The 22,763-nt window shown below is 48.5% G+C and overlaps 1 protein-coding gene across 1 annotated transcript in view; it reads left to right on the top strand.

Annotated features, from left to right (window-relative positions):
• The window catches only part of RBBP7 (RB binding protein 7, chromatin remodeling factor), a 562,467-nt gene extending 540,281 nt beyond the window's left edge, over positions 1-22,186 (top strand). The window contains exon 12 of the mRNA XM_069636807.1: positions 21,649-22,186. Within this exon, the coding sequence (XP_069492908.1) occupies positions 21,649-21,714 (66 nt within the window). The 3' untranslated portion in view covers positions 21,715-22,186. The remainder of the gene's footprint in view (positions 1-21,648) is intronic.
• Positions 22,187-22,763: the final 577 nt, after the last annotated feature.

Genomic DNA, 22,763 nt, shown 5'->3' with positions numbered 1-22,763 from the left:
CCTGCGACGCCTGAACAAGTTCATCAAGGCGCAGAAGTTCCGGATGGTCACCCTCCAGCACGTCCTGGGTCAGCTGGAGGAAGGAGACTTCCTATCGTCGTTGGATTTGGAGGATGCCTACTTCCACATTCCCATCCTAAAGGGGCACCGAAAATTCCTCAGATTCGTGGTCCAAGGGCGTCATTACCAGTTCAAAGCCCTTCCCTTCGGACTGCGGTCGGCACCCAGGGTTTTCACCAAGTGCCTCGCACCGGTGGCGGCGCAGCTGCGCCGCGAGGGGATTCACGTCTACCCCTACCTGGACGACTGGCTCATCCGCGCCAAGACGAGGGAGCGCGCCGTGGTCCACATGGCAAGGACCGTCCAACTCCTCACGGACCTGGGATTCTCCGTGAACTACGCCAAATCCCACCTGGTGCCCGCGCAAGTCGCACTGTTTCTGGGAGCGAGGCTCGACACAGTGTCCCTTCTGGCCTCCCCGTCGGAGGAGAGGACCAGGACCATCTTGGGCAAGGTGCAACGGATGTTGGTGGCCGACGCGGCCAAGGTGAGGTCCATCAAGTCCCTCCTCGGGATGATGTCTTCCTGCATCTACCTCATTCCCATGTGCAGGCTCCGGATGCGCCCGTTGCAAGAGTTCCTGGATGCGCGCTGGATCCAGACGACGGGCAGCTTCGAGGAAAGGATCAAGCTCGACGAGAGTTTCCGACGAGCGATACGGTGGTGGGGCACCCGCGCGCATCTGACGGCGGGCATGGACTTCCAGACCCCAGCCCACCAGGTGACTGTGACCACGGATGCCTCCCTAGAAGGGTGGGGAGCGCACACCGAAAGTCTGCACGCAAGGGGACTCTGGCTCCCGACGGAGAAGTCCCTGCATATCAACGTCCTGGAGCTCCGTGCAGTGTTTTGGGCCCTCAGGTCCTTCCTTCCGTCCCTCAAGGGCAAGGTGGTGAGGATCTTCACCGACAACACCACCACCATGTTTTACATCAGGAAACAGGGCGGAACCAGGTCCCCAGCGCTGTCCAAGGAGGCGCAGGACCTGTGGCATTGGGCCGTCGCCCAAGGGATTCTTCTGGTGCCGTTTCATCTGGCAGGGATAAAAAACACCATCGCCGACTCACTCAGCAGGGAGCTGCGCTCGTGCCACGAGTGGGAACTACGGCAGGATCTGGTGGATCGCCTCTTCCGACGGTGGGGCACACCCCAGATCGACCTGTTCGCGACGGCGACGAACACCAAGTGCCGGAGGTTCGCCAGCAGGTTTCCCCAGACGAGGAGCATGGGCGATGCTTTCTCGTTCCCCTGGGAGGGCCTGTTCCTCTACGCGTTCCCTCCCTTGCCTCTGCTAATCCGGCTCGTCAACCAGCTCAAGAGGTCACGGTGCAGGATGATCCTCGTCGCACCTGCGTGGCCGAGGCAGATATGGTTCCCGGACCTTCTGGACTTGTCGGCGTCCCCGCCAATCAAGCTGCCGGCGGACGCGGATCTACTCTCCAGGGAAGGAGGCGCCATCCTCCACCACGACCCGAAGTCGCTGAACTTGCAGGCCTGGCTCCTGCAGCGCTAGAGTTTGGAGGATACGACATACCGGCCGATTGCAGAGAGGTTCTTGCAAAGGCCAGGGCGTCCTCGACTCTTAAATGCTACGGACACAAATGGAAGAGGTTCTCTGTCTGGTGCCACGCACAGAAGATTAACCCTCTACGGATTACGGCTCCCCAAGTGCTGCCGTACCTGCTGACGCTGGCCAAAGCTGGTCTGGCACACGCGTCCATCAAGATTCATCTTGCTGCGATCTCCCGATACGCCAGAACCACGGGCCGGACGTCCTTGTGGTCTCATCGTCTGGTGAAAGAGTTTATGAAGGGACTGTTCAGATCGTTCCCGCCGGTGAAGGCTCCGGCCCCTGCGTGGGAGCTCAACGTGGTGCTGACCAAACTCATGGGACCTCCGTTCGAGCCTCTGCACTCGGCCCCGTTGAAGTTTCTATCGTGGAAAACAGCTTTTCTCGTGGCCATCACCTCCGCACGACGAGTGGGAGAGATCCAGGCCCTTTCCTGCAAGGCCCCGTACTTGACTTTCCACGACACGAGGGTAGTGCTCAGGACGCACCCCTCCTTCATGCCCAAGGTACCGTCGGACTTTCATCTCAACGAACCCTTGGTGTTACCTGTGTTCTTCCCGTCGCCTTCGTCGCCGGCTGAGAGGACTTTGCACTCGCTGGATGTAGCTAGAGCGCTGAAGTTCTACGTGGACCGCACGAAAGGTTTTCGGAAGACGTCACAACTCTTTGTGAACTTTGGACCTGTCAATCAGGGGAAGGCTCTCTCGAAGGCTTCCATCTCCAGATGGCTCTCCGGCTGTATCATGTACTGTCACCGGTTGGCAAACCGACCGCTGCCTGGCCGTCCGAGAGCCCATTCCACCAGAGCGATCGCAGCTACCACGGCGTTCCTATCTGGTGTGCCCCTGCTGGACATATGCAGGGCTGCTACGTGGAGGTCGACGCACACCTTCACGAAATTCTACTGCGTCGACCGGGATTCCAGGGAGGAGTCCAGGGTCGGCCAAGCAGTGCTGCGCAACCTGTTCGCCTGAGGTGAGCCTGGTGAGGAGGTAAGATGCTTAATGTTGAGTTGATGTGATGCTTAATGTTGAGCCTTTGCCACCTCCCGTGGTTGTGCATGTGTGTACTGCTATGTATTCTTTATTCATGAGCATGTGAATCCATGCCAGACCCCATGCTGGAGAAGGAACAAGTTACTTACCTGTAACTGTTGTTCTCCAGCATGGGTCTGGCATGGATTCACATGCGAACCCTCCCGCCTACCCCTCTGCGGCTCTTCACTTGGTCATACTGCCACTTCACGTGCTTCCAAATCTGAAGATGGCTGCCAGAGGCGGTGCTTAGGTAGAGGGCAGTCATTGGCTGTGGTCAGTATGACGCAGAGACCAGTGATTGGTTATTACTACGAAAGACAGATCAGAAACGAAACTGATACTGGTTTTTTCTTTACCGAGGATTCCCAGCCTGACGACGGGGAATATTCATGAGCATGTGAATCCATGCCAGACCCATGCTGGAGAACAACAGTTACAGGTAAGTAACTTGTTCCTTCCTGTACCTGCATGCCATTGTATAACTATGTGTAACTATGAGACCTTTGGTCACCCGCTTTGTTAATCACAAGTCCTCTCATCTTCTGTAACAGCGCCTTGATGCCTTATGGCTGCAAGTGTGCTTAACAAATGCAAATAAAAAACTAACACTACCAGTTCAAGGCCCTACCATTAGGCTTAGTCTGCCCCAAGTGTTCACAAAATGCGTGGCCCTGGTGGTGGCTCAACACCATCTGCAGGGCATACACGTATACCCATACCTGGACGATTGGCTGATACACTCCCAGGAAACTATCCAAAGTCCTGCTTAACACCATCACAAAAGGCACGGTTCTCTGGCGCCAGACTCAACACAGTGACCTGCCAGGTGTCTCCCTCAGAGGAGAGGCTAGGTGCCATTCAAGGGAAGGTGCAGAGACAGTCGTCTGGCGAAGATGGCCATGGTTCGGGGCATCAAGTCTTTGCCGGACATGTCGTCCTGCATCTCCCCGTCGGCAGGTTGCCGATGCGACCCCTTAAGGAATTCTTGGATGCACGTTGGATACAAGTGTCCTGGAGTTTTGCGGACAAGATTCCCCTCAACATGGAGTTCAGGCGGGCGATAGTGGTGGAGTGTGTTCCCACATTGACTGGGGGATGGGATTTCAGACCCTGGCCTACCAGGGGACAGTCACCATGGCCGACTCTCTTGAAGGTTGGGGGGCTCACACTGGACGGTTACATGCCAGGTCTGTGGCTTCTGGAAGAGAAGGATCTGCACCAACATCCTGGAGCTACGGGCAGTGTTCTGGAGACTCAAGTATGTCCTACCGTCTCTGAAGGGCAAGGTGGTGAGGATCTTCACGGACAACACCACCACCATGTTCTACATCAGGAAGCAGGGGGGCAATCTATCTCCAGCGCTCTCAAAGGAAGCTTGTGGATAATCAGACAGGGGATGTTGCTCGTCCTGCTCCACCTGGCAGGTGCCAAGAACTCCAAATGCCAAATGTCTGCCTGAAGATTCTACCAACCGAAGAGCTTGGCCGCATTCTCGTTCCTGTGGGAGGGTCTGTTGCTGTATGCCTTCCCCTCCCCCATATGCCCCGTTTCCTCTTATGCTACGTGTGATCAGCACACTCTTACAATATCAGTACAAGATGATACTCATCGCCCTGGCGTGGCCGAGGCAGATTTGGTATCCTGACCTACTCAGCCTGTCGGTCGCCTCCAGTCAAGTTGCTGGTACTTCCGAATCTGCCCACCAGAGAGGGAGGCACAATCCTTCATCACTACCCAGGATCCCTGAACCTGAAGACCTGGCTCCTGCAGCCCTAGAGTTTGGGGGTTATGAGCTGCCAGCCGACAGTGTCAAAGACCGCTACCATGCCTGTACCTGTGTAACTAAGTTCTTGCAAGTAACAGCACCTCAATGCCCCTGGGCTGCTTACGCCCTATATAAATAAAAATAAACTGCAGGGAGGTCCTTGCCAAAGCCAGGGCGTCAACACTAAAGTGCTATGGCTATAAGTGTAAGCGTTTTTCTACATAGTGCCAGTCGCAGAAGATTACCCCTCTGAGGGTCATGGCCCCACAGATTCCTCTGTACTTGCTTTCCTTGGCAAAAGCTGGTCTGGCTCACGCGTCCATTGTACACCTGGCGGCCATCTCACGCTAAAGATCCTTGTTGTGGTCCCACACTCGTAAAGGGGCTTTGTTGTTATTTCCTGCCGGTGAAGGCGCCTGCCCCGTCATGGTAATTCAACATAGTCCTGGCGAGACTTAGGGTGGCACCCTTCAAACCTATGCATGAAGCCCCACTAAAGTGTCTCTCGAAGACTGCATTCCTCGTGGCCATCACTTCAGCCAGATGAGTGGGTGAGATCCAAGCCCTGTCCTGCAAGCAGCCGTATTTGACTTTCCTCGAATCATGGATGATGCTGCGTACCCTCGTTCATGCCGAAGCTTTGGTCGAATTCCACCTCAACGAGCCTTTGGTGTTAACTGTTTTCTTCCCGAAACCTTTGCTGCCAGTGGGGAGGACCTTGCATTCGCTGGATGTATCTTGTGCCCTGAACTTCTACATGGCACGCACAAGGTTGTTTTGGAAGGCTTCTCAATTGTTTGTGAACTTAGGACATGTGAATAATGCGTAGTCCTTGTCCAATGCTTCCATTTCAAGATGACTCTCCAGCTGCTCTCTGCACCCAGCCTAATATCTCCGGGTCCACTCTCTGCTCTCGTTGTTTGGCCTCTTCGGCCATCTGCCAAATCTTGGTTAACGGACACAGGACATCCAGGAGCTTATCCTTGCAGGATCTCCAAGATCAATTCTCTTCCTGATGACCCTGCCATATTGCCACATGGAGGACATCTCATCTAATTTTTGAATCTCTGCCATGTTGTCTGGCACTTGGAGCCTGGGGCATTCTGCCCTTAACTTGCTTCAGGCTTCTTTGGATGGGGGGCAACGTATTCATTTATGTAATTTCCAATCTCGTCTCCCACTCCGCCGATCAGGGATGAATGGGTGAGTCTGGGTCAAATACCTTGCCCTTTTCCTCTTCTACCCTTTTCCTTTTGTTGGCAGCCTTACGCCTGACCAGGGGGGTTGGGGGGGGGGGGGGATGTGTCATGCTCTTCCGAGCTTCCTTCGGACGTTTCGTCCCATTCATTCTTCTCTACGTCCTCTGAATAGGACCCGTCCATGTAGGCCGCGCCTCTCCTCTCCCAAGACCTCTCTCCCTTTGCCACCTTTATTCTTGCGTGGTGTGCCTGGGGGGGCCCAGGGGGGCATGGTTGCTGCAGACCTTTTGGGCCTTCTTTCTTCCCCCTTGCCCCTCTGGAAACCTCTCCGGGGCTTCTCCCTTCAGGGCTTCCATCCCCTGGGAAAACATGATGAACATAAAAAAATAAGAGCACTCCAGAGTGATCGCTGCAACAACGGTGTTCCTTTCTGACGTACCCCTGCTAGACATCTTCAGTACTGCGACCTGGAGGTACACAACCTTCACGAGGTTCTATTGCGTCGACAGGTATTATGATTGGTTATGTATATCCAGGTAGGAGTCAAGAGTAGGCCATGCAGTGCTACACAACCTGTTCGCTTGAGGTGAGCCTGTTCCAGGGGTGTTTATTACTTCTGTTGAGCCTTGCCACCTCCCGTGGTTGTGTACTGGTTATTCGTTATTCATGAGCATGTGAATCTATGCCAGACCCCATGCTGGAGAAGGTTGAAGTTACTTACCTGTAACTATTGTTCTGATGCTTGTTAATCAGCTTGGAATCACATGCTGTGCATATAGTCCGACATCCAGTGGTAACCGCAGAGTATTGCATCTTGTCTTTCGAGGTTCGAAAGGGGACGTCAACATGGGCGTGCCTGTAACACGAACCCCAACGTGACGTATAGTGTACCCAAAATCCCTCAAGCGTCGAGGTCCCTCAGATTGTTTTTTTCCGCCCAGCTATCTGGTCGCCTTAATGCAGAGCTCTTCATAAAACATTCCGTGGTTACATTTCTCGACCTTCGGTCCTTTATTCTTATTGTCACTCCTCTCGACGGTTGATTCCTGTGCCACTACTGGAACTTTGACAGCTGTTGGTCCCCCGCTGTGTGCTCGACAGCAGTCTCTCGACTTCGCTCTGATGAGCCAATCGTCCAGGTAGGGGTAGACTTCAATCCCCTGCAGGCACAGCAGCCCCGCCACTGGCACCAGACACATGGTGAAAACACTTGGTGCCGACTTCAATCCAAAGGGAAGGGCCTTGAATTGGTAATGCTGCCCTTGGACCACGAAGCGCAGAAACATGCTGTGGCCCTTGTGGCTAGGTATGTGGAAATCGGCATCCTCCAAGTCCAGCGATGATAGGCAGTCTCCTTCTTTCAGCTGTCCCAGCACGTGCTGAAGGGTGACCATCCGAAACTTCTGGGACTTGATGTACTTGTTGAGGCGGCAGAGGTCTAGTATGGGTCTCCAACCGCTTGTCTTCTTTCTGAAGAAGTACCGGGAGTACACACCGGAGCCCCAGAGCCTTTTTAGTTTAGGAAGAGTTCTATTGCGCCCTTCTTCAGCATGGCCTCTACCTCCAGAAGAAGTTGAGGAATGTCGTTTTCTTTCCTGGCCACCGGTGGAATGCGCTGGCACTTCTGTTGAAATTCCAGGGTGTCTGTGGGCCAGGGCGTCCAGCACCCAACAGTCGGTGGAGATGGACTTCCACACGCTGATTAAGTTCGCCAGCCGGCCCTCTCATCGGGGTGAGCGCCCGACATCACGGCTGGTTCAGTCCTGCTTCGCGATGGGGCACCACGTTGGAGACCTTGGCGACTACCTCCTCCGGACTTGCTGTGGCCCCTGTAGGCTTCCTGAGCCAAAGAACGGGACGGTTGACAAGAGGATGCTGAGCCACCACCGAAATCTTTGGAGTACCCCTGGGCCTTTCCTCCAGAGGCCCGAAAGGAGGGCTGTCACTGCTAGAGCGTGCCCAACGCCCAGGCCGCCTCGGTATCCACCTTGATAGCCCGAAGAGACTCATTCACAGTCTTGCCGAAATAAGTTGTCCCTGTCGAAGGGCATGTCCAACACCCTCTACTGTACGTCCTGGCGGAAGCTAGTGGCCCTCAACCAACCACGCCGACTAAGGCAAACGCTGTTTCCAATCTGACGGAATCCCGCGTCGGCAATGTCCATGGCCACCGTGATCTGGTCCGATGCCACCTCGCCTTCTTGCAGGATCCACGATGGCCAAAGCATTGGCCGCCTTGATAGTCGCCGCAGCAGATGAGATGACCCGTCGCCCCATGGCATCCAGCTTCTCTCCCTTGCCGTCTGGGGAGTGTGGGGAAGAGGATGTCGAAGATCCAAATCACTTCTTTTTTGCCGCCGCCGAGACCACCGAGTCCGGGGACGGTTGGGATTTGAGACATTTGGGTGTAGAGTCCGGCACTCTGTATTTCTTCTCGTACCAGTCCCTCTTCGCCGGGGCCGAAGACAGGTTCTTCAAAAGGGACAGCCCTAGTCCCAAATGTCATCTAAGAGAGGGATAGAAAGTCTTCCTCTTGGCCTCCCAGTGCTGGTACAGGAAGCCTTCCTTCTCCTCAGGGGCCAGTTGAAACATTTCCGAGGCCCTAGCGATCATGGCATGGAAAGATCCAATCCAGTCGGGCGGCGAGGCCCTGGGCACTGGCGACAGGAGAACACATCAGTCGTCTGTACCCGTGCCCGTCGACGTATCCAGTTTCGAATTGTCCCTCGGAGGAGGGGATGGCAAGGATGTGGGGGGTGGACTCTCCTCTTGACAGGGTGTTCCCCCGATGGCCCAGGTGCAGCAGGATCTCCTGCCGACAAGGGCATCCTTGTCCGGATCTCTGAGCACAAGGTGTGGAGTGCCTCTAGATGACCGCCGACACATCTGCTGGCTGTGGCGGAGGTTGCTGTGGTGGCTGCAACGCGAGTGTGGCAGTGGCGTGATGTCCTCTGGCTCCTCACCGTCCTGCTGCTCCTCCTTGTCTGTTTCCTCGCCGCGCTGCACAACCGCTTCGCCAGGGTCCTTCCTACAGGACCTGGCCTCGACGAACTTCTTGTCCAGTACGGCCTTCAGACCAGAAAGCTTCTCGGAGATGTCTGAACCATGCAAGACTACCAGCCCCTCCGCCCACCTTCTGCTCGACCAGCGGGGACGGCCTAGGGGAGATCTGCATCATCTTCACCAGTGTCTTCTCAATGGGTAGAAAAGACAACTCCCTCCGAGCAGGCACGGAAACTCTCGCTGTAGGGGCCACCTTCTGCGAGTCCGCGTCTTCGGCCTTCGCTAGGGACGCCACCACTCCTTCCAGGGAGGACCTCGCCTGATGAACCTGGGCCTTCACGACCGTGGGCGCGCTTGAGGCCTTCACTGGGGGGGGGGCAGGCGGGGGAGCGGGTGGGGGGCAGAGTGGGTCAGTGCCCCGCTCCCCCTTGGGGCTTTCGGAGTCAGCTGGGACTTCTCCAGAAGTTTACCCGGATGGTCCGACTTCCTCTTCGCTGACCCGGAGCATTGGCTCTTGGTTGAGGGTGCTGGAGATGCTGTTCCCGACCTGGCCGCCAGGGAGCCCGTCCCAACGGCGCTCTCGGTGCCCACAGGCTCGCAGTGCTTTGCCTTATGTTGGGCCCTCGCCGGAGCGCCCTCAAAGGTCTTAGAAGACAGCTCAGATTTCCTCTTGCTGGATGAGGCTTGCTGACTGGGAATCTTCCATCTGGTGCCACTCTGAGAGCCGCTTGCAACAGTCCTTCGGGGTGCGAGGCACCATATCCTTGCAGAATGCACAGGTCTCCACGTGCGTTTGATCGGAATGTAGGCAGTAAAGGCACGGAGTGGCCATCGTCCAGGATAAAAGGTTCCGTAGTCCACATCCAGGGCAGATCCTGAACAGAGCCGTCGAGTCTCCTTTATCTTCAGCAATGTCCACGCAGAGTAGGCCTCAAAGAATCTTCCGGAATCCCCCAAGAAGGTAACTCGATAAATCGCCATCAAGGGTCATAGAAAGTTCAGAAAAACGGGTCCCCGTTAGTCAGATGTTGGATCGATGGAGCTGGAGGCTCGATTGACTGAAAAATAGGGAAAACTAAGAAAAAGCCTGATGGCTAATCACAAAGACTCCCACCACTAACTTGTGGTAAAAATCTGAAATTTCTTCGAGAGGAGGGGCTTAGGTAGAGAACAGTTATTTCCTGGGGCAGTAAGACCCAGAGACCAGCAATTGGTTATTAGGAGAAAAGACAGTTCAGAAGTGAAACTGATTTTTTCTTTTACTGAGGTTTCCCAGCCTGACAGGGAATATTCATGAGCATGTGAATCCATGCCAAACCCCATGCTGGAGAACATCTTGTGCTTGAGAGCCCATTTCCAAATGTTCTGGGACAGCTTGGATATCCCTGGAAAGAGTGTGCCCCCTTGCTTGTTCAGGTAGTACATGGCCGTGGTGCTGTGAGGATCAGGACTGTCTTCCCCTGCTGCTGTGTCTGAAAGGCTTTCAGTGCTTTGAATACGGCTAACGGCTCCAACAGATTTATGTGGTTGGATGCTACTTCTGGGGACCACATGCTGTGTTCCATCTCCTGAAGCAGGTGAGCCACCCCTCGACCCTGTGAGCGATGCATCCTTTGTGAGAGTGGCTTATACTGCGGGGGTGGTGAAGGCCTTTCCATTCAAGATTTTCCCTCGACCGCCACTGCAGAGAGAACGAGCGCTGGTGAGACAACCATTAGATCATCCCATTGTCCGCTGGCCTGACACCACTGGCTGTTGAGCCACTCTTGCATTGGATGCAGATGCGCGTGAGTAACTAAGTAAATGCAGGACGCCAACAGTCGCATGGCTTTGTGTACCATCACCTCCCGACCGGCTACATACCGAGGGATCTGAAACAGCATGTTTTGAATCCTCTAGTCGGAGGGGAAGACGAGGCCGTCTTCTGTCCGAATTAGAGCCCCTACAAATTGTTCGACTTGACTTGGGTCTAGGCTGGATTTCTTCTCGTTGGAGAATCCCAGGCTGAATAAGAGGTCTATTGTCTTTGGAGTGTTCAACAGGCAAGTTCCGTAGGAATCCCCAGTTATGTGCCAGTTGTCGAGATAAGGGTAAACCGGAACAGATTGTCTGCACAGGTGCATTGCTGCCACTGCCAGTACCTTCGTAAACACCCTTGGTGCTGAGGCAATGCTGAAGGGGAGTACTTTGAACTGATAAGTGCTCGTCCTCTATCATGAACCTTATATATTTTCTGTGCGCCAGCAACATTGAAATATGAAAGTATGCATCTTTCATTTCCAATGTTGCCATGTAATCCCCCTGCGTCAGCAGAAGAATTCCCTCCTGCAACTTTTGCAGTTTGACAAATTTCTTTGCTGGGCGCAAGTCTAGCACAGGGCGCAACTTTTTGCATTCTTGATCAGGCGGTGTCTCACCTGTAGACAGGGGGGACACCTGCCCTCTTCCTCGTTGTCATAACTACCAGGGAATCCGGAGTGGCATGCCCCCTAATGTAAAGGAGGGTGGGGGGGTCTCAGAAGAAGGGCGAAACAACTTCTCTACTCTGGGATTAACCACCCTGGTCTGAGCTGGTGTAATCAATGAAGGAGCCAGACTTCTTGGAGTTCAGTAAGGGAATGGCCTGACTGGCAGGAGGCTTTTCCTTTAGTATGTCTTCAGCAAAATTCGAATCCGGCACAGCCTACTGTGTGGCGATTTGGAAATGTTCTGCCGCCTTCTTTAAGATACATAAACTGCATTTGATCATCTACAGGTGAGGCCTGACTGACTGGTGTGGTAGGAGGGAAATCCATACACAAGGTGTCAGAGTTTGGGTGGGGGACACCCAAGGTTAATCATCAACTTGGTTATCTTCCCAACCCTCCATGGGGGGTGATTAGGATCAGTAGGGTCCCCAAAAGGATTATCCTGTACGAAAGGTTCCATAGGAACCTCATCAGTAAGGTCATAAAAATGTTCTTCATGAGGAGCATCCAAGGTCCTCTGAAACGTGGCCATAGGCGTATAAGGGAACTCCTCACAAGCGCTTTGAGTAATCCTTTCGAGGCTCCAGGCATTGTGACGTGTCTTTAGACAAGCCTTTAGGCCGTTCCTTCTGTTCCGACTTATTTTTCGACTCATCACTGAAGCGATCCTCGCGATACTTTGGCTGATGCTCGGGGTTACAGGGCGGTGCAACGGTTGAGCTGGTGGCTGCACAGCGGATTTTCGGCACAAACGGGGCTTAAAGCAGTGCAAGCACTTTCTTCTGAGGCATCACGACGGCAGCGTGTATTTTGCTGCTAGCACCCTTACTCTTGGATTGCCAGGACTCATGCCGCTGTTGCGGGGAGGGCTGCCTATCATAAAGATCAGCGGGCACTGCCAAAGAATCTGACGTGCCCGTTGGCGCTTTGGAGCGCTTCGACTGGACCGCCGAAGCAGAACCGTGGGTTGTGTGCTTAGTGTGGGAATCGGGTCAGTCCTTGTCGCCGGGATGTACAGTCCCCATAGAAGGACTCATGCCCATCAGGCCGGGGAGACGGACGCTGCAGAGAACTCTCTGCGTAAGGTCAATGGCCTCCCAAGTGCAGCCTTGGTCATCGCCGACCTCTTCGTCACACTCAGAGGCAGGGGAATTCCTCTTGGCCTTCGACATACCGTAGGCCGCCCACTGCTTCAAATGGCAGCTCCTTAACAGTTTTGGGACATAGGATCTTCCAGGTCACACAGGACGCCTCGTTGTGATCGAGGGGAAGACACCTATTGCACTGACGGTGCTAGTCTTTCCACAGAAATGTAGCCTTACAGGAAGGACACAATCTAAATTGAGTCCTGTCCATAGCGCAGGAGTTCTCACGTCACTGGAGTTCTCGATAAACTTTGCGAAGTCCTGCTTGGTGCCATCGCAGGACGCACTGTTTCTGGGGTCCCAGCTCAACAGTCGTGCCTGGCGGTCCCGTCGGAGGAGAGAATAGCAGCCATCCTGGGCAAGGTACAATGGCTGTTGACCCTGAAGGTCGCAAGGGTGAGGTCCACTACTGCGTTGACCGGGGTTCCAGGGAGGAGTCCAGAGTCGGCCAGCAACCTGTTCGCTTGAAGGTGAGCCTGGTGGGGAGGTAAGAGATGCTTAATGTTGAGCCTCGCCACCTCCCGTTGTTGTGCATGTGTACTGCTATGTATTCTTTATTCATGCGCGTGTGAATCCATGCCAGACTCCATGCTGGAGATTGAACAAGTTACTTACCGGTAAATGTTGTTCTCCAGCATGGGTCTGGCATGGATTCACAAGCGAACCCTCCCACCTACCCCTCTGCGGCTCTTGGTCCTACTGCCACTTTACGTGCTACCAAATCTGAAGATGGCTGCCAGAGGGGCTTAGGTAGAGGGCAGGCATTGGCTGGGGGCAGTATGACCCAGAGACCAGTGATTGGTTATTAGGAGAACGACAGTTCTTTTACCGAGGACAGTTCTTTTACCGAGGATTATCAGCCTGACTGGGAATATTCATGAGCATGTGAATCCATGCCAGACCCATGCTGGAGAAAAGTTACAGGTAAGTAACTAACTTGTTCCTTCCTGTTGTCCAAACACGTTCTAGGGGAACTCGATCTTCTGGCGGAAGTGCTCAGCAAAGACTCCCCACTGCCTGTAGAGTACGAATGGCCACTACATGAAGAAATATTCTCCAACGTTTTCGCACAATGGGGCTTCCCAGAGATCGAATGGTTTCCTACTGCTCTCCCTGCCCCCTAATCAACACGATTGTGCACAAGTTGCACCAGGAACCAGTCCCCATGATATTGGTGGCCCCGCCAACCCCGTTTCTCATCTTTTGGAGATGTCCCTATCTCCTCCAATGAAACTGCCTTGCCCATACAACATGTTATCTCAGGACAAGGGGGAAACACTTCACCCATACCCGCAAACCCTGAACTTAGCGGCCTGGCTCCTGAGGTCAGTTCGGGCACCTACAACTTCCTCAGATACCTGGACATACTTAGGGAGGCGAGGAAACACAACACCCGATATTACTACTCCAGTAAATGGAAGTGCTTTATCTGGTGCAATTCCATGGGCGTCAATCCCATTGACTGTTCTCCTGCTCACATTGTATTGTACCGGTCTCGCTTACTAGACTCTGGTCTAATTTTTAATTCACTGAAGGTTCACTTTGCTGCTCTCTCAGCCTACACTACATCACAACTGAAGGTGTTGTGGTGGAACATACCAGTTGAGGGTTTCGTGGAAGGGGTGAATAGGATTCACCCCCCCCCCATTTCAAACCCAGCTCCCGGATGGGACCTAAATGTGGTATTGACTAGACTTATGGGGTCTGCTTTTGCATCAGGCATGTCTCAAGGATCTTACCTATAAGACAGCCTTCCTAATGGCTATCACTTCTATAAGGAGAGTTGGTGAACTACAGGTGCTTTCAATTCTAGGCCCTTTCGTTACAGTTTCGAGATGAGGTGGTTCTGCACACTCACCGTCGATTTGCGCCTACATTTATTTCAAAGTTCCATGTGAACCAGTCAATAGAACTGCCTACTTTCTTCCAGAACCCCACTAATGTGGCCGAGAGAAGCCTACACACATTAGATGTGTGCAGGGCAGTCACGTTTTACCTGGAAAGAACTAGACCACTAAGAAAGGCAAACCAGTTTTTCGTTTCAGTGGCAGCTGGTAGAGAAGGGGGTCCTGTCTCTACATCAGCCACATCCAAAGTGGATTGTCAATTGCATCACACTCTTTCTTGCTAAGAGAGGACTACCCTTCAAGCCTAGAGCACACTACTCGAGGCACTGGGGCTTCCATAGTATTCATTGCAAATGTTCCCCATGAATCCATTTGCAAAGCGGCAACCTGGAGTTCTGTACACACCTTTACAAAACACTATTGCCTAGACACTCATTCTAGATCTGATTCTCAGGTGGGACAAGCAGTACTAAGACATCTTTTCACTACTGTTCCTTCTCACAACCCAACTCCTGCTTGCTAGTCTATGCACAGCATGTGATTCTAAGCACATTAACAAGCATCAGAAGACATGCATTACTTACTGTAATATAATTTTTGATGATTGTATCTGCTTGGATTCACATGCGCCCTCCCTTGCTCCCCTCTCGGGTTGAAGGAACATAGATGTCTTACTACTTCTATGTACTCACAATGGTCATTGGGCTCAATCATGGCAGAAAAAATACAATCGAAAGGACCTCGACGCGTGACGTATTTTGGATTCACTACACGTCACGTTGGGGATAGTGTTACAGGCACGCCCATGTCGACTTCCCCTTTCGATCCTCGAAAAACAAGATGCAATACCCTGCAGTTACCACTGGATGTCGGACTATATGCACAGCATGTGAATCTAAGCAGATACAATCATCAGAAATGCTATTACGTTAAGTAATGCATGTCTTCTCCAGCATGGAGTCACATGCAAACCCTCCCGGACTCTCTGCGGCTCTTCTTGCTCATGCTGCGAATTTACGTGCTTAACAAATCTCAAGATGATTGCCAGAGGTGAAGCTTACGGAAAGGACTGCCGTTGGATAGGGGCAGTGACACAGACGACGGTGACTGGTTTAGAGGAGAAAAACAATTTTAAATTGAAATGGTTTGTTCTTTTACTGAGGATTCCCAGCCTGACTGGGAATTTTCATGAGCATGTGACTCCATGACGGACCCATGCCGGAGAACAATAGTTACAGGTAAGCAACTTAAACCTTAATCTGCAAACCATGTAAAGGTGTTGCAGAGTTGAGTTATTTTCCTGACAGTAATGACTGTACGACCTCTTCATGTCGCCTACTTCAGCCTATTAAACAAAACTATTTTGCATCTCAGCACAAGTCCTTGGAGTCTGATGCAGAGGAGAATGAATCCAAGCGGCCTGAGTGGTGTTTGACACATTTTAGTTTCCTTTTTCATTTTCGTAGACTACAGACTCTTGTGCGTCCATCTCCCCTTTTGCCATAAGCATAGGCTGTGAGGAATATTTTGTGCTGCATACCTTTGTGCAAGATCGTGCAGCCTTCATGCACAAGGAAATATTAGTGTGGAGCAAAATGAAGACGTGTTACAGTTTTACAGAACAAAGTTGTAATGCGCTTGCTAATACTGGGACGGCACCTGATTGAGCACAAAACATGCCCACCGCATCTTATGATCGACATCACCAACTGTCCGGCATGCCTCGATGGACTGCAGGGACGTCTTTTGGGAGTCCCTTGAGAGACATCTGTGGTATCCCCTGCGACCTCTCAAAAAAAAAAAAAAAAATTTTGCAATGCAAGCTCCTGGGCTGTAGCCAGCACCATGTGGCTCTTTAATTCTGGAGTGGCTAGCTTTCTTGTTTAGGCCCCTTAAAAAAAAGAAGAAAAATAAGAACATGATTGCCACAATTTTAACACTTTCAGCACTGAACCTAAATAAGAAAGAATAGGAATGCCAAAAAATGTCTTTCTGGAATTCTATACAATAATTGATACTCATTAAAGGTTTATTTCAGGCACACTTCAGGGGGTGAGTCACTGATTTAGTTTGTTCTCAAACACCTCAACTCAGCCTTATATATGGGTACCAAAACAGGTTGGGTGATATTGGGTGTATATTTCTTCTATATAAAGCGCTTAAGCGCTATATAAGAACACATCATTCTCATTTGGTTTTTTTTTTTTTTTTGAAACTTTATTTGTTTTTAGTCAAAAATGTAGACCTTACAAATAATTTGAGATTCTTTCAGACAATACAAAATTGTTAAAATCAAACATAAGATATTTTGATATAAACACAATCAATGTAACATGTTGAACATAAAATGTCAAATTCATAAATTAAAATCTGTACAAGAGTACACTAGATTTGAGCACCATCAATTCTCAACATTCATTAGTTCTCTAAAGTTGAGACGCATTTTCCAATTCTTTCTCGATAATATTTACAAAGTTTGTTGTTTTTACTACAGAAGTGTCCGTTGATCCCCACATAAATTTAGTCCAAATCCACTCTCTAGCTAGATTCGTATTAGCTTGCACAAAGGACTTTATAAGAATGCATCGTATATTTTCAAAATAACAGCAATATAAAAACAGATGTTTTAAGGTCTCCAGAGCTTGATTACAATACCTCGTTAGTGTGAGCCAATATATCTTTAGACCAGTATTTTGTTCTAGATCGAGTGTGAATTAAATCTAGCCTGAAGCGCATAAATGTGCGACGGACCAAGTATCAAGTAAGACATACGTGGTTTCTGCTTGTGAATAAATTTGCGATATTCCGCACAAGAAGGGTAGATTTCCATTTTCGGACGGGTATCGCCCCAATCCTGTAGCAATAGCTTTTTCTTGATTTTCTCTTGAAAAAGTTCCAAGTCTTCCATTGGGAGATTGATCTTATACAGTAAAGTTAGCATGCGTTCTTTAAATTGCACCATAGAGGGAGGGTTGTTATCAGCTAGCATTCTGTTTAGCCCTATGTAGAGCGAGTTTCTAATAGGAAATAATATTTTAGCAAAATTATTTAGCATGCGCCAATTGTATCTGGAGGAGAGGGAGTTAATCCCCAACTCGTGTCTTATCACAACATTAGGCATCGATAAAGGTAAGCCTAATACATCTTTCCAAATATGCCCTTGAAGTTGGTCCAATATTGGCCCTAAGTCCTGTCATGTAAGGTAAGTTCAGCTCATATAATAAAATGGCTTCAACTTTTTTTGAATAAAATTCCAAAAGTGGCACTAGAGAAAATTTGCAGATTTTCTTTAGTAGGATTTTCATTTGGCATTTTAATGGAGACATTTTCGCATTCAATTGTTCCTTCATGAATTTATAGGAGGCCCTAAGTCATGTCATGTAAGGTAAGTTCAGCTCATATAATAAAATGGCTTCAATCAATCCTAAGTACGGTAAAGTGGGGCTGATTGTAATTGGAGAAACACCAATTTTCCATACAAATTTACGTACTTTTTTCTTATTTGAGAAAATAATGTTAGATTTTTGAGGATTGACTACCAAATTATTAGAGCTACAATATTGCATAAAACAATCAAGTTTAGTTTGAAGACCTGACTGAGTACGATCGAAAAATAAGATGTCGTCAGCGTACGCTAACCAAGACAAGGTAAAGGCGCCAATGCGAATTGCAAACGACTTCTTAGCATTCCATAGATCTTCTATATCTAGTAGGTAGAGATTGAATAGTATCGCTGCTAAGTTACAGCCTTGTTTAACACCTGTAAAAGATGGAATAGCTTGGGTTAGAGACCCTTCCCTGTTGATTCTAACTTTGAAATTAGTTCTAAAGTGCAACATTTGAATAAAAATAATAAGATATTGGGGGAATTTTGCTTTCCGCAATTTTTCCCATAATTTGCTTCTAATAACCCCGTCAAACACAGCTTTCAGATCTAAGGAGGCAACAAAGACGGGGCCATGAGATGGGCATGTGGCATGAGATATAATATGAGCCTTTAAGCATGCATTAAGGGGGGTTCCCATCCCTTTGCGAAAACCCACTTGCGAAGAACATAAAGAATCGTGATTGCGTGCGAAAATTTCAAGTTCTTGTAGAATTAGAGAAGCAAATATTTTCGCAGCAACATCAATGATTGCTATAGGACGATAATTATTTGGGTCTTCAATTGAGCCTTTTTTATGTAAGGGGTTGATAATTGAAGTAAGCCAAGATTCCGGTATCCTTTTGTATTTGAAAAATCGTAAGAAAAATAGGGGCCCAGAATAAAGGATCATCCTTTATTAAGCAAGGAGGGAGTCCATCGGGACCTGCGCATTTAGAGCTTTTTAATTTCTGGATAGCCTCAAGTATGTCATTCTTTCCCCAGGGACAGACATTAGGAAGTAGATGGCAATCAGGTGGAGTATCAAGCACACTGAAATTTTCTGGGAGAGCATATTTGGCAAGAAAAAAAGAAGTCCAGGTTGCACTATCAATGCCAGAGACAAACTCATGCGATGGTTCTTTATCTAGAGATCTTATCGTATTCCATATGTCTTTAGTCTTGCGATTGCAAAGAAGAGTTACTATGTTTTGATTTTGAAGCAGTTTGTTAGCATCATGAATTTCCTTTACTGCTTTTTTATATGAAAATAGAACCTTTTTTTTTTAGCGCAAAATACTCGGCATTGAAGCACAACGTAGACTTCTTTAACATCCGTATGCAAGCATTTTTCTTACTTTTTAAAACTGCTATTTTCGCACAAAAGTCATCTGTTATATTCACAAGAGTTGCTCAGACTTACGAAAAACACCCTTCGCCAAATCTGTGGCAATCATTTCACAATTCCATTTTAGTATTGCAGAGTTAAACATACAATTTTGTGCTTTCTTTCCTGGACGTCTATTTGCATCAGTCATTTGGTAATATGGCCTATACACACCGATCTTAACAATGCATATGGCGATCCATTCAGGTATGAAAGGTACATCACAATATAGCGGTATCGTAGCCATATTTTTAGTAGTGTACAATGCTGTGTGATGCCACTTCCTGTTTTGTCAACAGGTGAAAGGCCGTGTTCCATCGCTTCCCGCGTATCACTTTGTGGTGGGGTCAAATGACATCACTTCCTGTGATGTCATCAGGGGTCAAGGGACGTGAGATGTCACTTCCTCTACCCAAGGCATTTTGGTGAAATGACGTCCCTGATTGGCTGGGCCATCAGCTACCGTCCCTGTACTGCTTCTTCCGTACGATCAGCTTTAATTTGCCACCAGTGTACAATGCCTAGCGTTCACTCTACCCTCACATTTTTGTAAATACTGGATGTTCAATTGCCCCTCCCACCAGCAGCGAGTTCCAAAAAGACTGCTACAGCAGCTGTAAGAAAATTGTATATTTGTGTATGATTGGTGGCAGGCGTCCTGTGTGGATTTGTATCCCTCTTGCCCACCCACATTCCATGTTTCCGGCCTGGAGTTGGACTACACTGGTAAGCCTTGCTGTGCTGCTACCTTACCTTGATTGGGTTTGGCTAGACTTAGGGGTTGCCTTGTTCACCATAATAGATCAACCTCCCACAATCCACCACCAGGGTTAGTTCTAGAAATCCGCCTTAATAGGAAGAAACGCAAAAATACTTTTCTTTTCCTCCAGAAGTTAGTACAGGGTTCAAATAGCTACTGGGCTTTCTCAGGGATAGTTGAAGGAAAGTTGCAAAAAGGAAAATATTTCCCAACAGTTGCTTTATCAAACATGGATTGTTGCAGCTGGCTGGCACATTGCAATTCATAGACTTGTTTTATTTATATTTTACACCAAAGCTTAGTATTTAAAATTAATCCTTTTTTGCTAACCTTTGCAAGCATCATTTATTCAAGAACTGGAACAGCAATGACCGGTTACCACTCAATCTGTGGCAATAGGCATTATTACAGGCAACAGTAAATTTGTAATTGGGGATGCTCTTGTGTGTAGATAATTTCAGATATTAAATCGTGGTCTAATTTCTTGAGTGATCAGTCTTACGGGAAGTAAATGTCCCCATGTTTGTGATAAAGAGCCACTGAGATGACTGCTGTCAACACCTATTTGCCATATTGGTCTCTATTAGTAGTGCTTCTGCATGCAATCCCTGACATCACCTGTCTTCCTGCTGTGGTTGTTACCTCTTCCATTGTTCTTTCTTTTTTGAATCTTTACAAGGTTACAGTTGTCTTAGCTGCCAACAGTTTATACACAAAGACCAAATATCAGAAGTCCATTGTTCATATAATCTATGCTACATGGTTGTAAATTAACTCTTTCCATGTGATTGCATAATAAAAAAATGCAACCTGCCTTTGGTCAATTGTCTAACAGGGGTGTTCTTGTCCTTGGTATTTGTGAAACACCAACATAGTTATTGGATAATAGATCCCTATAAACTAATAGACAAGCCAAGTGTTTTGCATCAATATTTTCTATTGCTGTTGTCCATAGCATCCTTTGACTTAAGAAAACATTTTGGCATTCACACCTCGACATAAAAGGCTCTTGTCCAGCCCTGCAGATGAGAAAAGTACAGGACATTTCAACACCCCATGAACTGACAAATTCTTCCAATGAAAACAGTAGTGGTTAATACTTCTAACAGAAAACCTGTTAACATTGAACATCTGAGCCTGCTCCTTGCTTCCTCTGATGCATCTCTAATCTCAGGGATGTAATATTAGTGTTTGATCTGTAGTGACTTTGGCGTAATGCATCTTTTAATTTGGATATAGATTTGTGCCGAGCATTATGAATAAATCTGATTTAGTTAAAATACTTTTACACACCAATGAAGTACCCTCACTGGGAATGGAAGTTACTTTAAATCCCAATTTAAAGAGTAAAACAATCCCCTCTTCAAAATCTTTTGCCTACTTAATGTTGTATATTTAAATTTCACCAGCAAATGCATGACTGTCTTGAGACGTCTCCAGAAGCTCTTTCTACACACCGCGTTTACAGTATTTGCAGGTTCATGTGCTCAACACACAGATACAAGGCAGTGTTCCATCCTGGGTTAGTGGTTGGCTAAGGAGCTCTTATGAGTCTTTTTGCTCTACCATTTCATTATGGCACTCCCTTTGAACTGGAACAGTACTACTGAACTATGTATTGTTCAAGCTTCAAAACTACAGTGACAGGTAATGTTGGACTTTGCAGCGGGTTTTTGTTGTAAATTGTGTTGGTTTTGTGTGCTACCCATCCTTGCCATATGTCAATTGTGAGGGAATACTAGCAATACATCAATAGTGATGTATCGTGCAATCGAGCCACCACACTGTGGCCTTTGAGTAGAGGTCACATCGAACAGGTGGCATGTATTTCGTTCACGCTCACAATTAAAAATTTTCAAACCCATCTGGACATTTATCCACAGCATGTAAATGGAAGCTATCAAGTTAGAAAACTGTTGGATGCAAGTTGTTCCATGTAACAGTGACTTATCGTGTGGGTGGTTTTTGCATGTAATTGAGGCTAAGCTATGATGTGAAAGGTTTCAAATGTAGAGATCTTCTCACCATTTCTTGTCTTTTTAGGCTGAAAACATTTACAATGATGAAGAACCTGATATAGCACCATCAGAACTAGAAGCTCAAGGATGAAGATATTTTTTTTTTTTTTACTGTGTGCAAGAAGAGTTCTGGGTGTTGTGAAGTGGGTTACTGTTCACTTAAGTTATACATTATTGCTTACATTCACAACTTTTTTTCTTGTTGAATGTATGGCTTCTCAAATGCTTGGTTTGTCAAGCGCTTACAGACCTTATGTAGATGTTATAAAGGGATAGCGTGTGCCATTCCTACCTATTTTAACCCCACTCCTTATTTTGGTCTGGTTGTTCAGCACTTTTAAGTGAGCTATTTCATATTTGTACAGAAATTATCTGCTTTGGGGAGGAGAGAAGTAGCAGAGCATTGTGTATTAATTAATTCTGCAATGTTTATAAGAAGTCGTTTTATTCCCTTGCATCAGTGCTTAAATCTATACTTTCCTCCCCAAGTGAATCTAATGATGTATCACTTTTTCAGAACACTGGCCTTTGGGCTTTGCATAAATAAAACTTTTTTGCAATAACTTGTTTATGGACCTATTCTTTGACTTGTGGCAGTTGCATGTGAGCCACCATTGTTACACTGCAGGGTATTGTATCCATTTGCAACCATAGACTTGTGTTTGTATCTTTCCCATGTCACGTGGAGCATGCACATGTGAAACTGTTACCAGGCTTTGGCGAAAGACTGCTGCCAGAGGACCACTCATTAAGTCTGAGTATATGCAAGTTACGGTGTGGTCCATGTTAGGAAACTGAACTCATATTTGCCTGTTTAAGGCTTGAACTTAAGGCTGTTTGATGGGCACTCTGCCAGAACATTGTGCCTCTCGATTAGAGATCAGTTCTGGGGCCCTTGGCTACAAGGTGAATGAAGTGGAAATACCAATAGAAAAAGGAAGCAGAGTACAGTGCATGAGCTGGGGAGGCTCATGAAAGGATAGTGACGTCTATACTGATGAAGCAAACTGGACAGCTGAAAAGAGCCTTGTGAGTTCCCTTGCCCAGAGACTCATTGCAGATAGGCAAGCACACACTTTAAGCAAAACTTGCAAGTGTCCCACTATTTGAAGTGGTGGGTTAAAGCATCAAAAGAAATGT

This window comes from Ambystoma mexicanum, chromosome 7p (genome assembly GCF_040938575.1).
Source record: "Ambystoma mexicanum isolate Mex_15411 chromosome 7p, UKY_AmexF1_1, whole genome shotgun sequence".
NCBI classification, from domain to species: domain Eukaryota; kingdom Metazoa; phylum Chordata; class Amphibia; order Caudata; family Ambystomatidae; genus Ambystoma; species Ambystoma mexicanum.
The sequence above is the reverse complement of the archived record's forward strand: the minus strand, read 5'-3'. Positions and strand labels throughout refer to the sequence as shown.